The sequence below is a fragment of the Chiloscyllium punctatum genome, chromosome 2 (genome assembly GCF_047496795.1).
Source record: "Chiloscyllium punctatum isolate Juve2018m chromosome 2, sChiPun1.3, whole genome shotgun sequence".
Classification (NCBI taxonomy): Eukaryota; Metazoa; Chordata; class Chondrichthyes; order Orectolobiformes; family Hemiscylliidae; genus Chiloscyllium; species Chiloscyllium punctatum.
Window position 1 is genome coordinate 12,312,640 of NC_092740.1, and position 16,149 is coordinate 12,328,788.

The 16,149-nt window shown below is 45.9% G+C and overlaps 1 protein-coding gene across 1 annotated transcript in view; it reads left to right on the forward strand.

Annotated features, from left to right (window-relative positions):
* Nucleotides 1–4,298: 4,298 nt before the first annotated feature.
* tmem8b (transmembrane protein 8B) overlaps nt 4,299–16,149 on the forward strand; it is a 130,988-nt gene continuing 119,137 nt past the window's right edge. The window contains exon 1 of the mRNA XM_072593570.1: nt 4,299–4,583. Coding sequence (XP_072449671.1) covers nt 4,502–4,583 — 82 coding nt within the window. The 5' untranslated portion in view covers nt 4,299–4,501. The remainder of the gene's footprint in view (nt 4,584–16,149) is intronic.

Sequence of the window (16,149 nt, forward strand, 5' to 3'; positions counted from 1 at the left end):
TACTTATAAGTTGCAGTATGATCATGGCTGATCATCCAACTCAGTACCCTGTTCCCACCTTCTCCCCATGCCTTTTGATCCCTTTAGCCCTCAGAACTATACCTAACTCCATATTGAAACCATTCAATGTTTTGGTGGTCTGCTGCTGTCTGAGGCAGAGAGTTCCACGGGGTCCCCACTCTCTGAGTGCTGATGGTGTTCACACAGCGCGATTCCTTGCAAGCTCCCTACAATAAGTCAATCAAATCAAATCGAGTGATGAAATCTCTCGTCAACTTGCTTCTAAATGGCCTAATCCATATCCTTAAACCGTTACCACTCGTTCTGAACTTCCTAGACATTGAGAATATCCTTCCTGTGTTTACTCTTTACATTCCTATCAGATTTTTATTGCTTTCTTTCAGATCTCCCCTCATTCTTCTGAAGTCCAGCGAATATAGTCCTAACTGATCCAGTCTCTCTTCATATGTTAGTCTTGCCATCCCAGGAATCAGTTTGGTGAATCTTTGTTGCACTCCCTCCATTGCCAGAGCACCCTTCCTCAGAAAAGGAAAGACCAAAACTGACCAGAACAAATATTCCAGGTGTGGTCTCACCAGAATCTTGTACAATTGCAGCAAGACATCCCTGCTCCTGTACTCAAATCCTCTCACTATGAAGACCAACATACCATTTATCTTCTTCACCAACTGCTGCACACAGGGATGCAATGGCCTAGTGGTATATATCACTAGTCTGTTAATTCAGAGACCCAGGTAGTGTTCTGGGGACCCAGGTTTGAATCCTGCCATGGCATACTTTAGATTACTTACAGTGTGGGGACAGGCCCTTCGGCCCAACAAGTCCACACCGACCTGCCGAAGCGCGACCCATTCCCCCACATTCACCCCTTCACCTAATTCTAAGGGCACTTTAGCCTCACCAATTCACCTAACCTGCACATTTTTGGACTGTGGGAGGAAACCGGAACACCCGGAGGAAACCCACGCAGACACGGGGAGAATGTGCAAACTCCACACAGAGAGTCGCCTGAGGCGGGAATTGAACCTGGGACCCTGGCGCTGTGAGGCAGCAGTGCTAACCACTGTGGCACCGTGCCACCCACCTGTTGAAATTTAAATTCAATCAAATCTAATGGTGGCCATAAATTCATTACTGAATGTCAGGAAAGCCCCACGTGGTTGACTGATGTTCTTTAGGGAAGGAAACTGCCATCCTTACCTGGTCTGGCCTCTATGTGACTCCAAACCCACAGCAATGTGATTGATTCTCAACCTCAATCAGGGATGGGCAATAAATGATAGTCTAGCCAGTAACAACCTCATCCTGTGAATGAGTACGAAAAAACCTCTACATATTTACTTCAGTGGCTGGTGTACCAGGACACCAAGATCTTGTTACGCCTCCCCCTTTCGGAATTTATCACCATTCAGATAATTATCCTGCTTTTGCTCCCCAAGTGGATAATGGAGCATGGAGCAAAATGCTGCACTGTCAGTAATACCATCATTCAGAGGAGATGTAAGAGATCTCATGGCTCCATTCAAAGAGAAGCAGGGCAGTTTCTCTCTTCTTTCAGCATGGTGCCTCACAGCTCTAGAGACACAGGTTCGATTCCATCCTCAGTCTGTGTCAAGTTTGTACATTCTCCCCGTGTCCATGTGGGCTTCCTCCAGGTGCTCCTATTTTCTCCCATGGTCAAAAGATGTGCAGGTTAGGTGGATTGGTCATGCTAAATTGCCCATAGTGTCCAGGGAGGTTCAGGCTGGTTGGATTAGCAACGGGAAATGCAGGGTTGCAGGGGTAGGATAGGGTATGGGTTTGGGTCTAAGTAGGATGTCCTTGTAGGTTTGGTGTGGACCCGATGGGCTGAATGGCCTGCTTCCTCACTGTAGGGGTTCTATGATGCTATGGATTTTTTGATTCCTGGGATGTAGGCATTGTTGGAAAGCCAGCATTTCTTGCCCATCTGTAATGACATTTGAACTGATTGACTCACTATGGTCATTTCAGAGGGTAGTTAAGAGTCAGCGACATTGCTATGGGTCTGGAATCACATAAAGGCCAGATTGGATAAGGATGGCTGATTTTGTTTCCTGAAGGACATTAGGTGGGACTTCACAACCATCAATGAGTCTTTTCCATTATCACCATCACTGAGGCTAGTTTTTTAATCTCAGATTTATGAATTGAGTTTAAATTCCACCAACACTCAGATGATAGCTCAGATCATTATCCTGGTATTCCGGATTACTTATCCATATCCTTGGATCTGGATTACTTATCCATATCCTTACATCTGGATTAATCATCCATATCCTTGGCTCTGGCATCTCCCCTGTAGCTCTCTTTGTTATCCTGATCAAAATTTACACCTTAACAAACATAGTCCAAACAGACAATCTGATAGCAGCTTGGTTACGTTTGCTGTACACGTGTTGTCCGTTGCATTTTCAACAGTAACTTCACGTTGTAAGCAGGGCACTGGCTGCAAAGTGATTTGGAATGTTCTGAAGTTGTGAAAGATACTGTGTAATGACAACTTATTTGTTTTCTCCCAAACCAAGCCAAGTTGAGCCAACCTTTACAAGAACAACAGCTACTTGCACTTTTGTACAGCAAATGTTGTAAAACATCCCAGGGCATTTCACAGGAGTATTCCAGAGAAAGATTTGAAACTCTGCCACATAATGTGATACAAAGGCAGATGGCCAAGAAACTTGATTAGAGATGGATTTTAAGCAGTGTCTCGCGGGAGGAGAGTAAAGTGAAGTTTCAATGAACTCTGGGGAGGAACTCTGTCACTAGGCTATGCCAGGTAAATCAGGGTGACCTCCCTGGGCCCTGGGCTTTGGGCACATCAGCAAGTGGGTCATTACAGCCTGGAAGGAACCGGAAGCTGACATGGGGGGAATGCTTTGAATAGGTGAGAGTGGCATTGTATGAGCTTTTGTTTTGTTCCTGGTTCAGTTTAGAGAGGCAAGGCCTCATTATCATAAACAATCATGGGTGGCACAGTGGTTAGCACTGCTGCCTCTCAGCGCTAGAGACCTGGGTTCAATTCCCGCCTCAGGCGACTGACTGTGTGGAGTTTGCACATTCTCCCCCTGTCTGCGTGGGTTTCCTCTGGGTGCTCCGGTTTCCTCCCACTGTCCAAAAATGTGCAGGTCAGGTGAATTGGCCATGCTAAATTGTCCCATAGTGTTAGGTGAAGGGGTAAATGCAGGGGAATGGGTCTGGGTGGGCTGTGGGTCGGTGTGGACTTGTTGGGGCGAAGGGCCTGTTTCCACACTGGAAGTAATCTAATCTTCACAGAATGTCATGGGAAGGGGGTGGTGACTGCAAAGTCTGATTTGTCCTGGTGTGTGAGGTTGAGGGAGTGCACAGTCTTTTATACCTCAGTCCCCATAAACTCCTGGGCACAGACAGTTGGGCACATGGTGGGCAAAGGAAGAGCCACTAAAATAGGAGGGGAATGGGTTGGGGGTGGGGGCGAGGGGAGGGGTGTGGAATACTCAGGCTGGAGTTGGAGACCGTGGTGTTGGAGGGGCCTGCAGAGATGGGGAGGGGGAAGGCATTGAAGGGATTTGCTTGGGCGTTGAATCTCCACTCCCTAACTTACTGCCTTCCCCGCCCCCCCGCCCAAAAAAAACCTCTGACACGCAGGAAGACCCAAGTGGACTGGCTGGGCAAGCAGGTTGTTAAAGGGTGCTGAGGGCTCCCCTAGACTGTCCAGCCAAGTCACTGTTTCTGAAGTCTGTTGGGTCTGACTTTGGAGGCGCAGGTGTTGGACTGGGGTGTACAAAGTTAAAAGTCACTCAACACCAGGTTATAGTCCAACAGGTTTAATTGGAAGCACTAGCTTTCGGAGCGCTGCTCCTTCATCAGGTGATTGGCAGGACTTTGATGGGAGCCAGCCTGATATACCGGATCTTGAAGAAGTCACTATCTGATTCAAAATGCTAACTCTCTCTCTGTGTGCAGACGTTGACAGTCCTGACTTGAGTTTCTCCAGGACTCTCTGTGTCTGTCTCTGTGCCTGTCTCCCTCAGCCTGAGTTGTACACTCAAAGTCTCTGTTGTGGGGATGGGGGTGGAGGGGGGGGGGGGGGGTGAATTTCAAACCATCGCCCAATCTCCTGACTCAGGAGCGGCCACAGTGCAACACAGCGTCAGGCTGTGAAACGGGTGTCCAGTCAGTCAAGCGCCCGCCCTTTCCCCTGACTGGCGTCTACTCTGCACCAATGCCCTTGTAGTTGTTCCAGCCAAGCCTCCCTTATATAGTCGAGCCGCTGGCATGAAGACTGTGTGCATGATTTGGGCAGAGCCGGGGAGCGCTGCAGAATGGCACAGGAATAACAGAGGGAGCTGGAGACCGGGAGCAGCGCCTTTGACTGCTCTGTGTCTGTGTTTGTGTTTCTCTCCACCTCGGGACAATTTCTAGGGGTTGATTTCTCCTCCAGAGGCTGGGGCTGGACTGCGCGGCTGCCCGCTCCTGAGAGATGTCACCCGGGATGCGAGGCTTCCCTCCGCCTCCGCCGCCGCTGCTGCTGCTCCTCGCCTGCTGCCTGCACCCTTTGAGCGGTGAGTGCCCTCAGTCTCAGTCCGCCGCTCACCGCAGGGAGCTGTCCACCTCCTCCCAGGTGCTGAAACCCCACTTGCTCCTCGCCCAGCTCCTGGCGGTATCTGCTCGGGAATTTAGTCTTTTATGTCCCTTTTGACTGTGCCCAGAAAGACTTCATTCAGTCTGCGAGATGCACTGCGGACTCCTTCCCTCCCCCCCGTCCGATGCCTTTTTTTCCCGAACCATTTCTTTGTCCAGTGTATTCTGTCAGCCACTCTCTCTCTCTCTCTCTCTCCGCTCAGTCCATCCCTACCCACACGTCCTCGCTTTTCCCACTCCTCGCCTACACTACCTTTCTCTCACACACAGTTTCTCCTCTCCTGTGCTCCATCTATCTTCCCTACTCTCTCTCCCACTCTCTCTAGTATTTCTCACATTTATCATCCCTCTCCTCTCCTACATACTCTCCACTTTCTCTTATGTGCTGTCTTTCCCTCGCTCTCACGCTGTCTTCCCCAATCTTTCTCTCCACTCTCCAACAGTCTTACCTCTCTGACTTACTTTCTCTCCCATTCTCTCTCTCCTCTCTCCCATTCTCTCTCTCCTCTCTCCCATTCTCTCTCTCCTCTCTCCCCTCTCTCCCATGCTCTGTCCCTTACTCTTTCTCTCCATTCCTATATTCTGTTCACTCTCTCTTCCACATTCTCTCCTCTTTCCCAAGCTTTCACTTCTCCCTGTACCATGCATGCACGCATTCTTTCTCTCCTCTCCCCAACACTTTCTCTGTCAAACCCCACACTCTTTCTTTTCCCCTCTATCTCCCCCTTGTCACCTTCACACTCTCCCATAACTCAGTCTGTTTTGACTCCCACAGTCTCACTCACCTCAAAGTCAAAGTCCAGGTTAATCCCTTACTTTAACTCTACAAGCACCTGAGTTTGAGTGAGTGAAGCTGTCATTATAGTGTTGGATTGTCTTTATAGTGTAGTGTTTGCCTTTATGTTGGTTTTTCACTGTATATTTGGGATGTAACCTTCATGGCCAATGTCGCTGTGTGTCACTGTGAGTGATGCTAGTTACATGGACAAGGATATTTAATTCCTTTAATTTATGAGTTTTTACTGATAGCCCTGTAGGCTACTTCCTCTCCCCCTAACAAAGCATCAGTTCTGAATATGTACTGGAAATGCCCCAAACCTAGCAGGTTGTTGACATATTTGGAATGTTTTTAAATTACTATCAGTTCACAGAATTCTATCACTGACTCCTCACCCTGACAATGAACTACTGTCTGTCAATTCATTCATTTGCTCCTCATTTTTGGTCTCTCTTCCCTTTTTAAAAAAATACATTACTAAAATATTTTTCTCACTATTTACCTGTCTGTCTTCTTTTTTCAACTTCACTTCCTTGTTTGATTACATTCATTTATCTTGTATTTTGCACTTTTCAATACTGTCATTTAGAGTCTGTCCTTCTGCCTATCTGACCTCTCCATCTCAAATTCTGTCAATCTCTGTTCCTACATTATTATCACTCAGTGTATGTTTCAATCTGTCTCTATGTTTCTGTCCTCAATGTTTCACTATCCCATCTCTGTCACCTTTGCTATCTCTTCCTTTCCTAGTTTGCTAATGACATTATGAATTAAGTCAGCAGATTTTCCCATTGCTTCAGTCTCTATACTCCTCATCCCTGTCTCCACTTGCCCAGGTGTTCTTTTGCTGTCAGTGTCTATTGTTTGTTTCCCTCCATCTTTCCCAGGCTGGCTTCCTGCAGTGTGCAGCACATCTGAGCTGATGGCATGATAATTGAGGAGGAGCATGTTGGATTGTCAGTGATATATAATCAAAGATCACAGGGCCAGAAGTGTTCACCTTCCAACATGCTAATGGTTTCATGAGATGTACAATTCTCCCTCTCTTCTTTATCCCCATTCACAACCAGCTAAGTGTTTAATAGCTGCACCTTATGATGTTCACAGCCTTTGCACAGCCTCTCTTGAATTGTGCAGGTATGTACATTCCTGTCACAATGTAGCTGAGGCAAGAATAGAATTTCCATGCCAGGGTTTGTTTATTTGATTTCAGGTTCTCCTGCTTCGAACTGCCAATCATCTTTTCAATTTCTAGCCTTTTTTTTCCTCAGTCTGGATATTCCCCTGTCGGATACAACACTTTTCTTCTGTCTCTTTTTGCCTAACCAACATATCTGTTCTGTTATTGCTATTGCTATGTGGAGATTTCCTCTCTTTGTGTTTTGCTGATCTCTCCATCCTGTCTGTCTCATTGTTTGAATCAATGTCTTATTTGAAGTCTCTCTCTCTCCAAGGTACATTCTCTTTTTTATTCTGACTCATGTTATTCATTTTTTTGACCCTTCAAAATCCCTCACCCAAACAGTGCATCTTTCCTGTCTCTGCTTTTGACTTCAAAGACGGTTAAGTTTATTGTTCTTAACGATCTCTCCAATTCTGAAAAATTAGTCAATTCTCTTTGATAGTTCCCTTCTCCTGTTGCTAATTTAATACTTTGATTTGCCTTAGAGTCATTGAGATATACAGCACAGAAACAGACCCTTCGGTCCAAGTCGTCCGTGCTAACCAGACTTCTTAATTTGCTTTACCCATCTTTTTCTCTTTGTGTGTTGCAAGTCTCTGTATCTATCACTTTTTCTCCCTCTGGGCTGTCTGTCTGATTGATTGATTTATTGTGGTCACATGTACCAACATACAGTGAAAAATATTGTTTTGCATGCTCTGCAGGCAGATCATACCATACAAAGTGCATCAGGGTGGCAGAATACAGCTACAGAAAAGGTTTAGCGAAAGAGAGATCAGCACTAACATTTGAACGTTCCATTCAAAGGGGAAGAAGCTGTTCTTGAACCTGCTCATTAATGTATTCAAACTTTTATATCTTCTACCTGACAAAAGAGGGTAAAATAGAGTGTAACAGGGATGGAGGGAGTCTTTAACTCTGTTGGTTGTTTTCCTGAAGCAGTGAGATGTGTAGATGGAGTCAGTGCATGGAAGGCTGGTTTATGTGATGGACTAAGCTGTGTTGATGACCCTCTGTATTTCCTTGCAGTCTTGGGAAAAACAGTTGCCATACCAATTTGTGATGCATCCAGATAGGATGCTTTCTATGGTGCATCTATGAAAAATTGACAAGAGTCCTTGTGGATATGCTGAATTTCTTTCGACTCCTGAGGGAGTAGAGACATTGTTGGCCATCATGTCGATGCGGGTGGACCATGACAGATTGTTGGTGATCATCAACAAGGGCGGCACGGTGGCACAGTGGTTAGCACTGCTGCCTCACAGCGCCAGAGACCCGGGTTCAATTCCCGACTCAGGCGACTGACTGTGTGGACTGTTCTCCCCGTGTCTGCGTGGGTTTCCTCCGGGTGCTCCGGTTTCCTCCCACAGTCCAAAGATGTGCAAGTCAGGTGAATTGGCCATGCTAAATTGCCCGTAGTGTTAGGTAAGGTGTAGATGTAGGGGTATGGGTGGGTTGCACTTCGGCGGGGCGGTGTGGACTTGTTGGGCCGAAGGGCCTGTTTCCACACTGTAAGTAATCTAATCTAATCTATCACTCCCAGGAGCTTGATGCTGGCCACCATCCCTACCTCAGCAGGGATACAGCCAGGGAAGTCAATGACCAGTAAGCTTCTTGGTTCTGCTGACGTTGATGGAGCGATTGGTGTTTTTGCACAATGCCACTAAGCATTCAATCTCTTTCCTGTTTTCTCTCTCAGCATTGTTTGAGATCTGACTTACAATGGTGGCATTGTCACCAAACTTGTAAATGTATTTGGGGCTGACCTTGACCACTCAGTCATGAGAGTATAAGGAGTATCGTAAGGGGCTCAGTATGAGATACTGGTGTTATAGATTATGGTGGAGGAGGTGTCAACACCTAGACTTGTTGATTGCGGTCTATGGGTCAGGAAGTCGCGGATCCAGTTACAGTGGGACAAATTTGTTTGGAATTATGGTGTCAAAGGTGGAACGGTAGTGAGTAAGTAGGAAAAAATAGGTAAAAACAATGACTGCAGATGCTGGAAACCAGAGTCTAGATTAGAATGGTGGTGGAAGAGCACAGCAGTTCAGGCAGCATCCAAGGAGCAGGAAAATCGATGTTTTGGGCAAAAGCTCTTCATCGGGAATACAGGCAGAGAGCCTGAAGCTTGGAGAGATAAGCTAGAGGAGGTTGGGGGTGGGGAGAAAGTAGCATAGAGTACAATGGGTGAGTGGGGGAGGGGATGACGATGATAGGTCGGGGGCGGGGGGAGGGTGGAGTGGTTAGATGGAAAAGTAGATAGGCAGGTAGGACAAGTCATGGGGACAGTGCTGAGCTGGAAGTTTGGAACTGGGGTGTGGTGGGGGAAGGGGAAATGAGGAAACTGTTGAAGTCCACATTTGATGCCCGGGGGTTGAAGTGTTCTGAGGTGGAAGATGAGGCGTTCTTCCTCCAGGCGTCTGGTGGTGAGGGAGCGGCGGTGAAGGAGGCCCAGGACCTCCATGTCCTCGGCAGAGTGGGAGGGAGAGTTGAAATGTTGGGCCACGGGGTGGTGTGGTTGATTGGTGTGGGTGTCCCGGAGATGTCACCACTCTAATCTAGTCAATAAGTAGGAGCCTAACATACGTATACATGTTATCCAGATGTTCCAGGAGATAGCACCTGCTGTGGACCTGTTGCTCTGATAGACGAATTGCAAAGGATCAAGGTGATTTGGTAGGCTGGAGTTGATGTGAGCAATGACTAACCTCTCAAAACACTTCACAATTATGGAGGTCAGAGCCACTGGGCAGAAGGCATTGAGGCATTCTGCATGATCTTTCTTTGGTACCGGGATGTCGGTGATCTTCTTGAAGCAAGTGGGGACTTCAGACCATAGTAAGGAGAGGTTAAAGATGTCTGCAAATGCTCCTGCTAGCTGGTCCATACAGGATGTGAGTACATGGCCGTGGATTCCATCCAGGTCAGTCACTGTCCATGGGTTCACTCTCAAGAATGCCAAGCTAATGTCTGTGGCAGTGACCATGTGCACAGATACACCCAAGGCTGTTCGGATAGGTGATATTGTTTCACTGACCTTCTGTGCAAAGCGAGTGTAGAATGCATTGAGCTCATTGGGTTGGGATGTATTGGTGCCTACAATTCTGTTTGACTTTCCATCCCATGATGTTTTATAAGCCTTGCAACAAACAGCAATATCCCTGTGGTAAGTCTGGGTCTCAAGCTTAGTTTGATATTGCCTCTTGGTGTCTCTAATAGCCTCCCCCACGAAGGTTGTATCAGGATTTCTTATGTGGGTCACCTGACCTTTATGCTTTAGACCTACTCTTAAGTAAGGAGTGAATCTCCCAGTTCATCCAAGCTCTTTCTCTCTCTGTCTAATTCCAAACTCTTGAGAATCACTGGTTTTAATTGGTGGCCATGTCTTCATGGATTGTAAATGATTCCATCTCTCCACCGCTCCATCTTTCTTTCCTCCCTTTAGATGTTCCTTAAAACTTGTATCTTTTGACAAGTTTTGGGTCTTCTACCTTATGTGGTTTGGTGTCAAACTGGGGATGTTTGATTATATCAAAGTGTTGTAAAAATGTAAGCTGCTGTGTGTGGCTGCCAATCTCTTTGTGTCTACAAGTATCTCTACATCCGCCAGTCTCTGTGTCTGCCAATTGAGAGTGTGGTGCTAGAAAAGCACAGCAGGTCAGGCAGCATCCGAAGAGCAGGGAAATCGACGTTTCAGGCAAAAACCCTTCATCAGGAAAAAAAGGGCTTTTGCCCAAAATGTTGATTTTCCTGCTCCTCGGATGCTGTCTGACCTGCTGTTTTTTTTCCAGCACCACACTCTTGACTCTAATCTCCAGCATCTTTCAGTCCTCACTTTTGCCTTCTGTGTCTGCCAGTCCCATTGTATATGCAAATCTCTCTGCGTCTGCCAGTCTGATCCTGCCTGTTCTCTCTGGGGCTGCCAGTTTCGTTATGCTTTTCTCTCTTTGTTTCTGTGCTGTACTTTCCAGGTTTGTTTTTCTCGCTTTCCATCTCTCCTCTGCTGTCTCTATTCCTGTCTCTCTCCCTCTCTGTTTCTGTGCTGTAGCTGAGAGTCTCTCTCTGTCAGTCTAGTGCTAACTCTGCCTGTATCTGTCTGTCCACTAGGCTTTATCTGTTTTTCTCTCTCTGTTTCTGTGCTGAATTTAATAATTTCTCCTTCTGACACATTCCTTCTGAGTGCTTTTCCTTCTCTCGTCATTTCCATGCGGCTAACCCAGCTTTGATCTGTTTCATACGCAGATGTTGCCAAAGTAAATTGTGTGAAGTTAGGTGTGTGAGACAAGGAAGAGAAAAGTAAAGGAGACCATTCAACCCATCTCTTCCAGCATTTGCTCATCAAACAAGAGCAATTTATGCACTTAAGTGGGAATTTCCCCAATAAGATGTGCCCTATCCATGTGCAGAAAGAAACAGGAGGTTTTCAGAGATGTTGCTGCTTTTCCTCTCTTGGGTTTTCTCAGTGAGCAGGCTCACACATGGATAGCAGTTTCCCAGATTAACCAGCCTTCATAGTTTGGTGTGGGCCCAGACAGTCTATTGTTAACCTCGTTGACTATCCTGGTTAGACACTGAAGTACAGGAGGAAACACCTCAGAGCAGTGACTGTCAGACTCAGCTCAGTGGTAGCCCTTTCACCACTGAACCAGGCGTTATGAGTTTTGGCTTCATTCCAGGGACTCGAACACATAATTTAGACTGATGCTTCAGTGCGACACAGACACCTAGCAACATAGAAAATAGAGCAGGCCATTCAGCCCATTGAGTCTGCTCTATGAGATTGCAGTTGATCTGATAATCTTTGACTGCACTTTCCTGCCTTTTTCCTGTAATCCTTTATTCCCTCACAGATTAAAATATGTCAACCTCAATCTTGAATATACTTAATTATACTGCCCTCTCCGGTAAAGAATTCCACAGATTTACTTCCCTTCATTTTCCTCATCTCTGTTTAAATGGGTGACCCCTGATTCTGAGATTATACCCTCTGGTTCTGGAGTCGTCCCCCCCCATCAAATATGGAACAATCTTTCCACATCCTCCTTGTAAATTCTCCGAAGAATCTTGTATGTTTCAATCGTCACCTCTCATACTTCTAAACTTCAGTAAGTGCAGGCCCAGTCTACACAACCCCACCTCATAAGACAGTCCCTCCATATCTCGTACCAGCTGAGTGAACCTTCTCGGGACTGCCTTCAGTACCTGTACACTGTTCCTCAAATGAGTGACCCAAGACTGTTCTCAGTATTCTCGTTGTGATCTGACTAGTGCCTTGTATAGTGTCAGCAAGAGCGCACTACTTTTATACTCCATTCCTCTTGAGGTGAAGGCCAACATTCCATTGGCCTTCCCTATTACCCTCTGAATGTGGATGTTAGCGTCCTGTGATTTATGCACAAAGACTCCCAATCTCTCTGATCTGTAGCTGTCTGTAGTCTTTGTCCATTTAAATAATATGCAGATTCTCTGTTCCTTACAAATGCAGAACCTCCCATTTTCCCGCGTTACATTCAATCTGCCCAGTTTTTGTCCACTTGCTTAACCTGTCTATCACCTTCTGCGGACCCTTTGTGCCATCCTCACCACTTACTTTCTTTCCCTGTCATCTCCCTCAGCCCCACAGCCCTGTACTCCTCTAATTCTGGCTTTGTACACGCTCCCACATTCCTTGATCCCATCATTGGCAGCTGTCTGTGTAGGCACTCCATACGGAGATTCTGCCCCCGAAACTCTCCACTTTCCTACCTCTCTCAATTCCTTTATGCTCTTTCTTGTGGGCAGCTTGGTGGCTGAGCAGTTAGCACTGCTGCCTCACAGTGCCGGGGCCCCAGGTTCAATTCCAACCTTGGGCAACTGTCTATGTGGAGTTTGCACATTCTCCCCATGGTCTATGTGGGTTTCCTCTGGGTACTCTGGTTTCCTCCCACAATCCAAAGATGTGCAGGTCAGGTGAATTGGCCATGCTAACTTGCCCATAGTATCCATGGATGTGTTGGTTAGGTGTGTTAGTCAGGGGTAAATATAGGGTATGGGTCTGGGTGGGTTACTCTTTGGAGGGTCAGTGTGAACTTGTTGGGTCGAAGGGCCTGTTTCCGCACTGTAGGGATTTAATAATTTATGACTGGAACACCTTGCAGGAGCCCTGAAGCCCAATTTGACTAGATGAACTCTTATTTAAGGCGTTTCTTTTTATCTTTATTGTACCTGCACAATGGTTTCAGACTGAGTCAACGAAACACTTTTCACTGGATCTTCAAGATATATGTGACAATAAATAAATCATTCATCATTCATTCATTCCTAAGTCCCGTTCTCTGTCGCCCTACAAGTTTTTTAAAATTATTCTTTCCTGAGATGTTGTTATTAAGGCCAGCATTTATTTCCTATTGCCCCTTGATTTCAATAGTTTTCTTGGCCATTTCAGAGGGCAGTTAAGAGTCAACCCCATTGTTGTGGGTCTGGAGTCATAAGTAGGGCAGGCCAGGTAAGTAGAGCAGATTTCCTTCCCTAAAGGACGTGAGTATACAGATAGTTTTTTTTACATCAGTTAACAATGCTTATAGCCCACAGACTGTTTTCTTAATTTTTTTTAGCAAATTCAAATGTCACCATCTGCTATGGTGGGATTCAAACCCACCCAGGATTTCTTGATAGCTAGTCTAGTGATATTACTGCCAGGACACAACCTCCTCCTAAATAGTTATCAAATCTCCTTTGAAAGCTGTGTTTGAATATCTCCAGCACTCGCTCAGTGCAATCCATATCCTCACCACTTAGTGTCTAAAACAAAGATTTCCTCATGTCGGCTTTGGTTCTTCTGCCAGTCTTGTTCAATCAGCATCCTGTAATCCACCATGGGGACTAGTTTCGCTCTGTCCACTCTGTTCAGACCTGTCATCACTTTCAACACTCCTGGTAAGTCCCCTCTTAGCCTTCCCCTCCCTGTGAATGACCCGAATTTTTCCAGTCTATTCATGTGAATGAAATCACTGACTCCTGGTTCTGTGCTAGTCTGTTGTTTGATAACCATTCCTGTGAAGTGCTTTGAAATATTTTGGTGCGCTAAAAGTGAGATACAAATGCACGGCCTTGTTTTTAGACAGCTGAAGTTTCCGGTTGGGAAGTTGGTATGGCTGGTTTTCTAGATCTTGTGTTGCATGTGGCACAGTTCACCCAGATATGACAGAGGAACCCAGTTCCTCCTTAGATAGGCATTGACATCTGTCCAGGATAATTTGTTGTTGATAAGTCTTGTTTTCTCAATTGTTACGTCTCCATCCTCTGTGGACTATGTTCAGTATGCTCCAACTTGTGTAGTTTGTATTGGGAGTGGGGCTTGTGTTATAGAGCCATTGTGTCATTGAATTGTACAGCATGGAAACACAACCTTCAGTCCAACTTGTTCATGCCAACCAGATATGTTAACTTAATCTAGTCCCATTTGCCATCATTAGGCCCACATCCCTCTTAACCTTTCCTATTCATGCACCCAGATACCTTTTAAATGTGGTAATTGTACCAGCCTCCACCACTTCCTCTGGCAGCTCATTCCATACACATACCACCCTCCGCATGAAAAAGTTGCCCCTCAGGTCCCTTTGAAATCTTTCCCGTCTCACCTTAAACCTATGCTCTCTTGTTTCAGCCTCCCCAACTCCAAGGAAAAATACTTCGCTTTTACCCTATCCATGTCTCCCATGATTTTATAAACATCTGTAAAGTCATCCCTCAGCTCCAGGGAATACAGCCCAGCCTCTTCAGCATCTCCCTATGGTTCAAACCCTCCAACCCTGGCAACATCCTTGTAAACCTTTCAAGTTTAACAATATCTTTCCTATAGCAGGGAGACCAGAATCAAATGCAGTATTCCAAAAGGTGCTCAGTTCTTGACATCAATAATCACTGAATTTACTCTGTTGTATTCTGAGCACGAGCTTCTGAACTCAGTCCTTTGTGCCTGGAAATCCCCCACGGTTTGGGGAAATAAGTAAGAATTAAATAAAACCTCATTCCTCTGTCCACGCTCTCACAGAACAGCAGCTTTCCTTCACAGAGCCAACAGCCCACTTCCCAAAGAGCATTATTAATGAAAGTGAAAATCTACAAAAGTAATTTTCTTTGCAAACCTGGCTTGTCATGATAAATGAGCAGGGGTGGGAATTCCTCCGTGCTCCGTGATACATGCAGGTGAACTGTGAAGAAATTAATATTAAATGACTGTATCCTGACTTCTGGGACTAGAGAATATTAAAACTGGAGGAGAGCTAATTTCTGAGTGGAGAGACGGGAACCAGGGTTTTACAATGGAACGAGCTTGATTCTAAGTAAATTCTCAATGATTTAGGAACAGGCCTTTGAGAGTTCTGAGTGTAATTCTTGTGATTTGTAAACGGTGCATTCTGTGTCTCCCCACTGTTCACATGAAACACTTGCAGGGCAGGGGCAGTCTGGGGTTAGATACAGGGGAAAGCTCCTTTTACACTGTTCCCATCAAACACTCCCAGGACTGTTGGTAAGATACTGGAGCCCATTGTGAATACTTGGAAGTGCATGATAAAATAGGGCAAAGTCAGTATGGTTTCATCAAGGGGAGGTCATGTCTGACAAATCTGTTAAAAGTTCTTTGAGGACATAACAAGCAGGTTAGACCAAGGAGAACCGAAGGATGTTATCTACTTGGACTTCCAGAAGGCCTTTGATAAGGTGCAGCACAGGAGGCTGCTGAGTAAGGTAAGGGCTCATGGTGTTAGAGGCCAGGTGCTAGCATGGATAGAAGCCTGGCTGTCTGGCAGAAAGCAGAGAGTGGGGCTAAAAGGGTCCTCCTCAGGATGGCAACCGGTGACAAGTGGTGTTCCATAAGGACAGCGTTGGGACCACAACTTTTCACTTTATACATTAACAATCTAGACGAAGGAACTGAGGGCATTCTGGCTAAGTTTGCAGATGATACAAAGATTTGTGGAGGATCAGGTAGTATTGTGGAGGCTGCAGGAAGATTTCAACAGGTTAGGAGAGTGGGCAAAGAAGTGGCAGATGGAGTACAACGTGGGAAAATGTGATGTCGTGCACTTTGGTCGGAAGAACAGAGGTATGGACATTTTTTCTAAATGGGAGAAAATTCAGAAATCTGCAGTGCAAAGAGACTTGGGAATCCTAGTCCAAGGTTTTCTTCAGGTTAGCTTGTAGGTTGAGTCAGTAGTGAAAAAGGCAAACACAATGTTGGCACTTATTTTGAAAGGATTAGAATATAAATGCAGGCATGTACTTCTGAGGTTGTATAAGGCTCTGGTCAGACCACATTTCGAGTATTGTGAAAAATTTTGGGCCTCATATCTCAGGAAGGTTGTACTGGCTCTGGAGCAGATCCAGGGGAGATCCACAAGATTGATCCCAAGAGTGAAAGGCTTAACATATGAGGAGCATTTGAGGACTCTGGGTCTATACTCGATGGAGTTTAGAAGGATGGGGGAGCTGGTCTAATTGAAACATACAGAATACTGAAAGGTCTGGACAGAGCGGATGT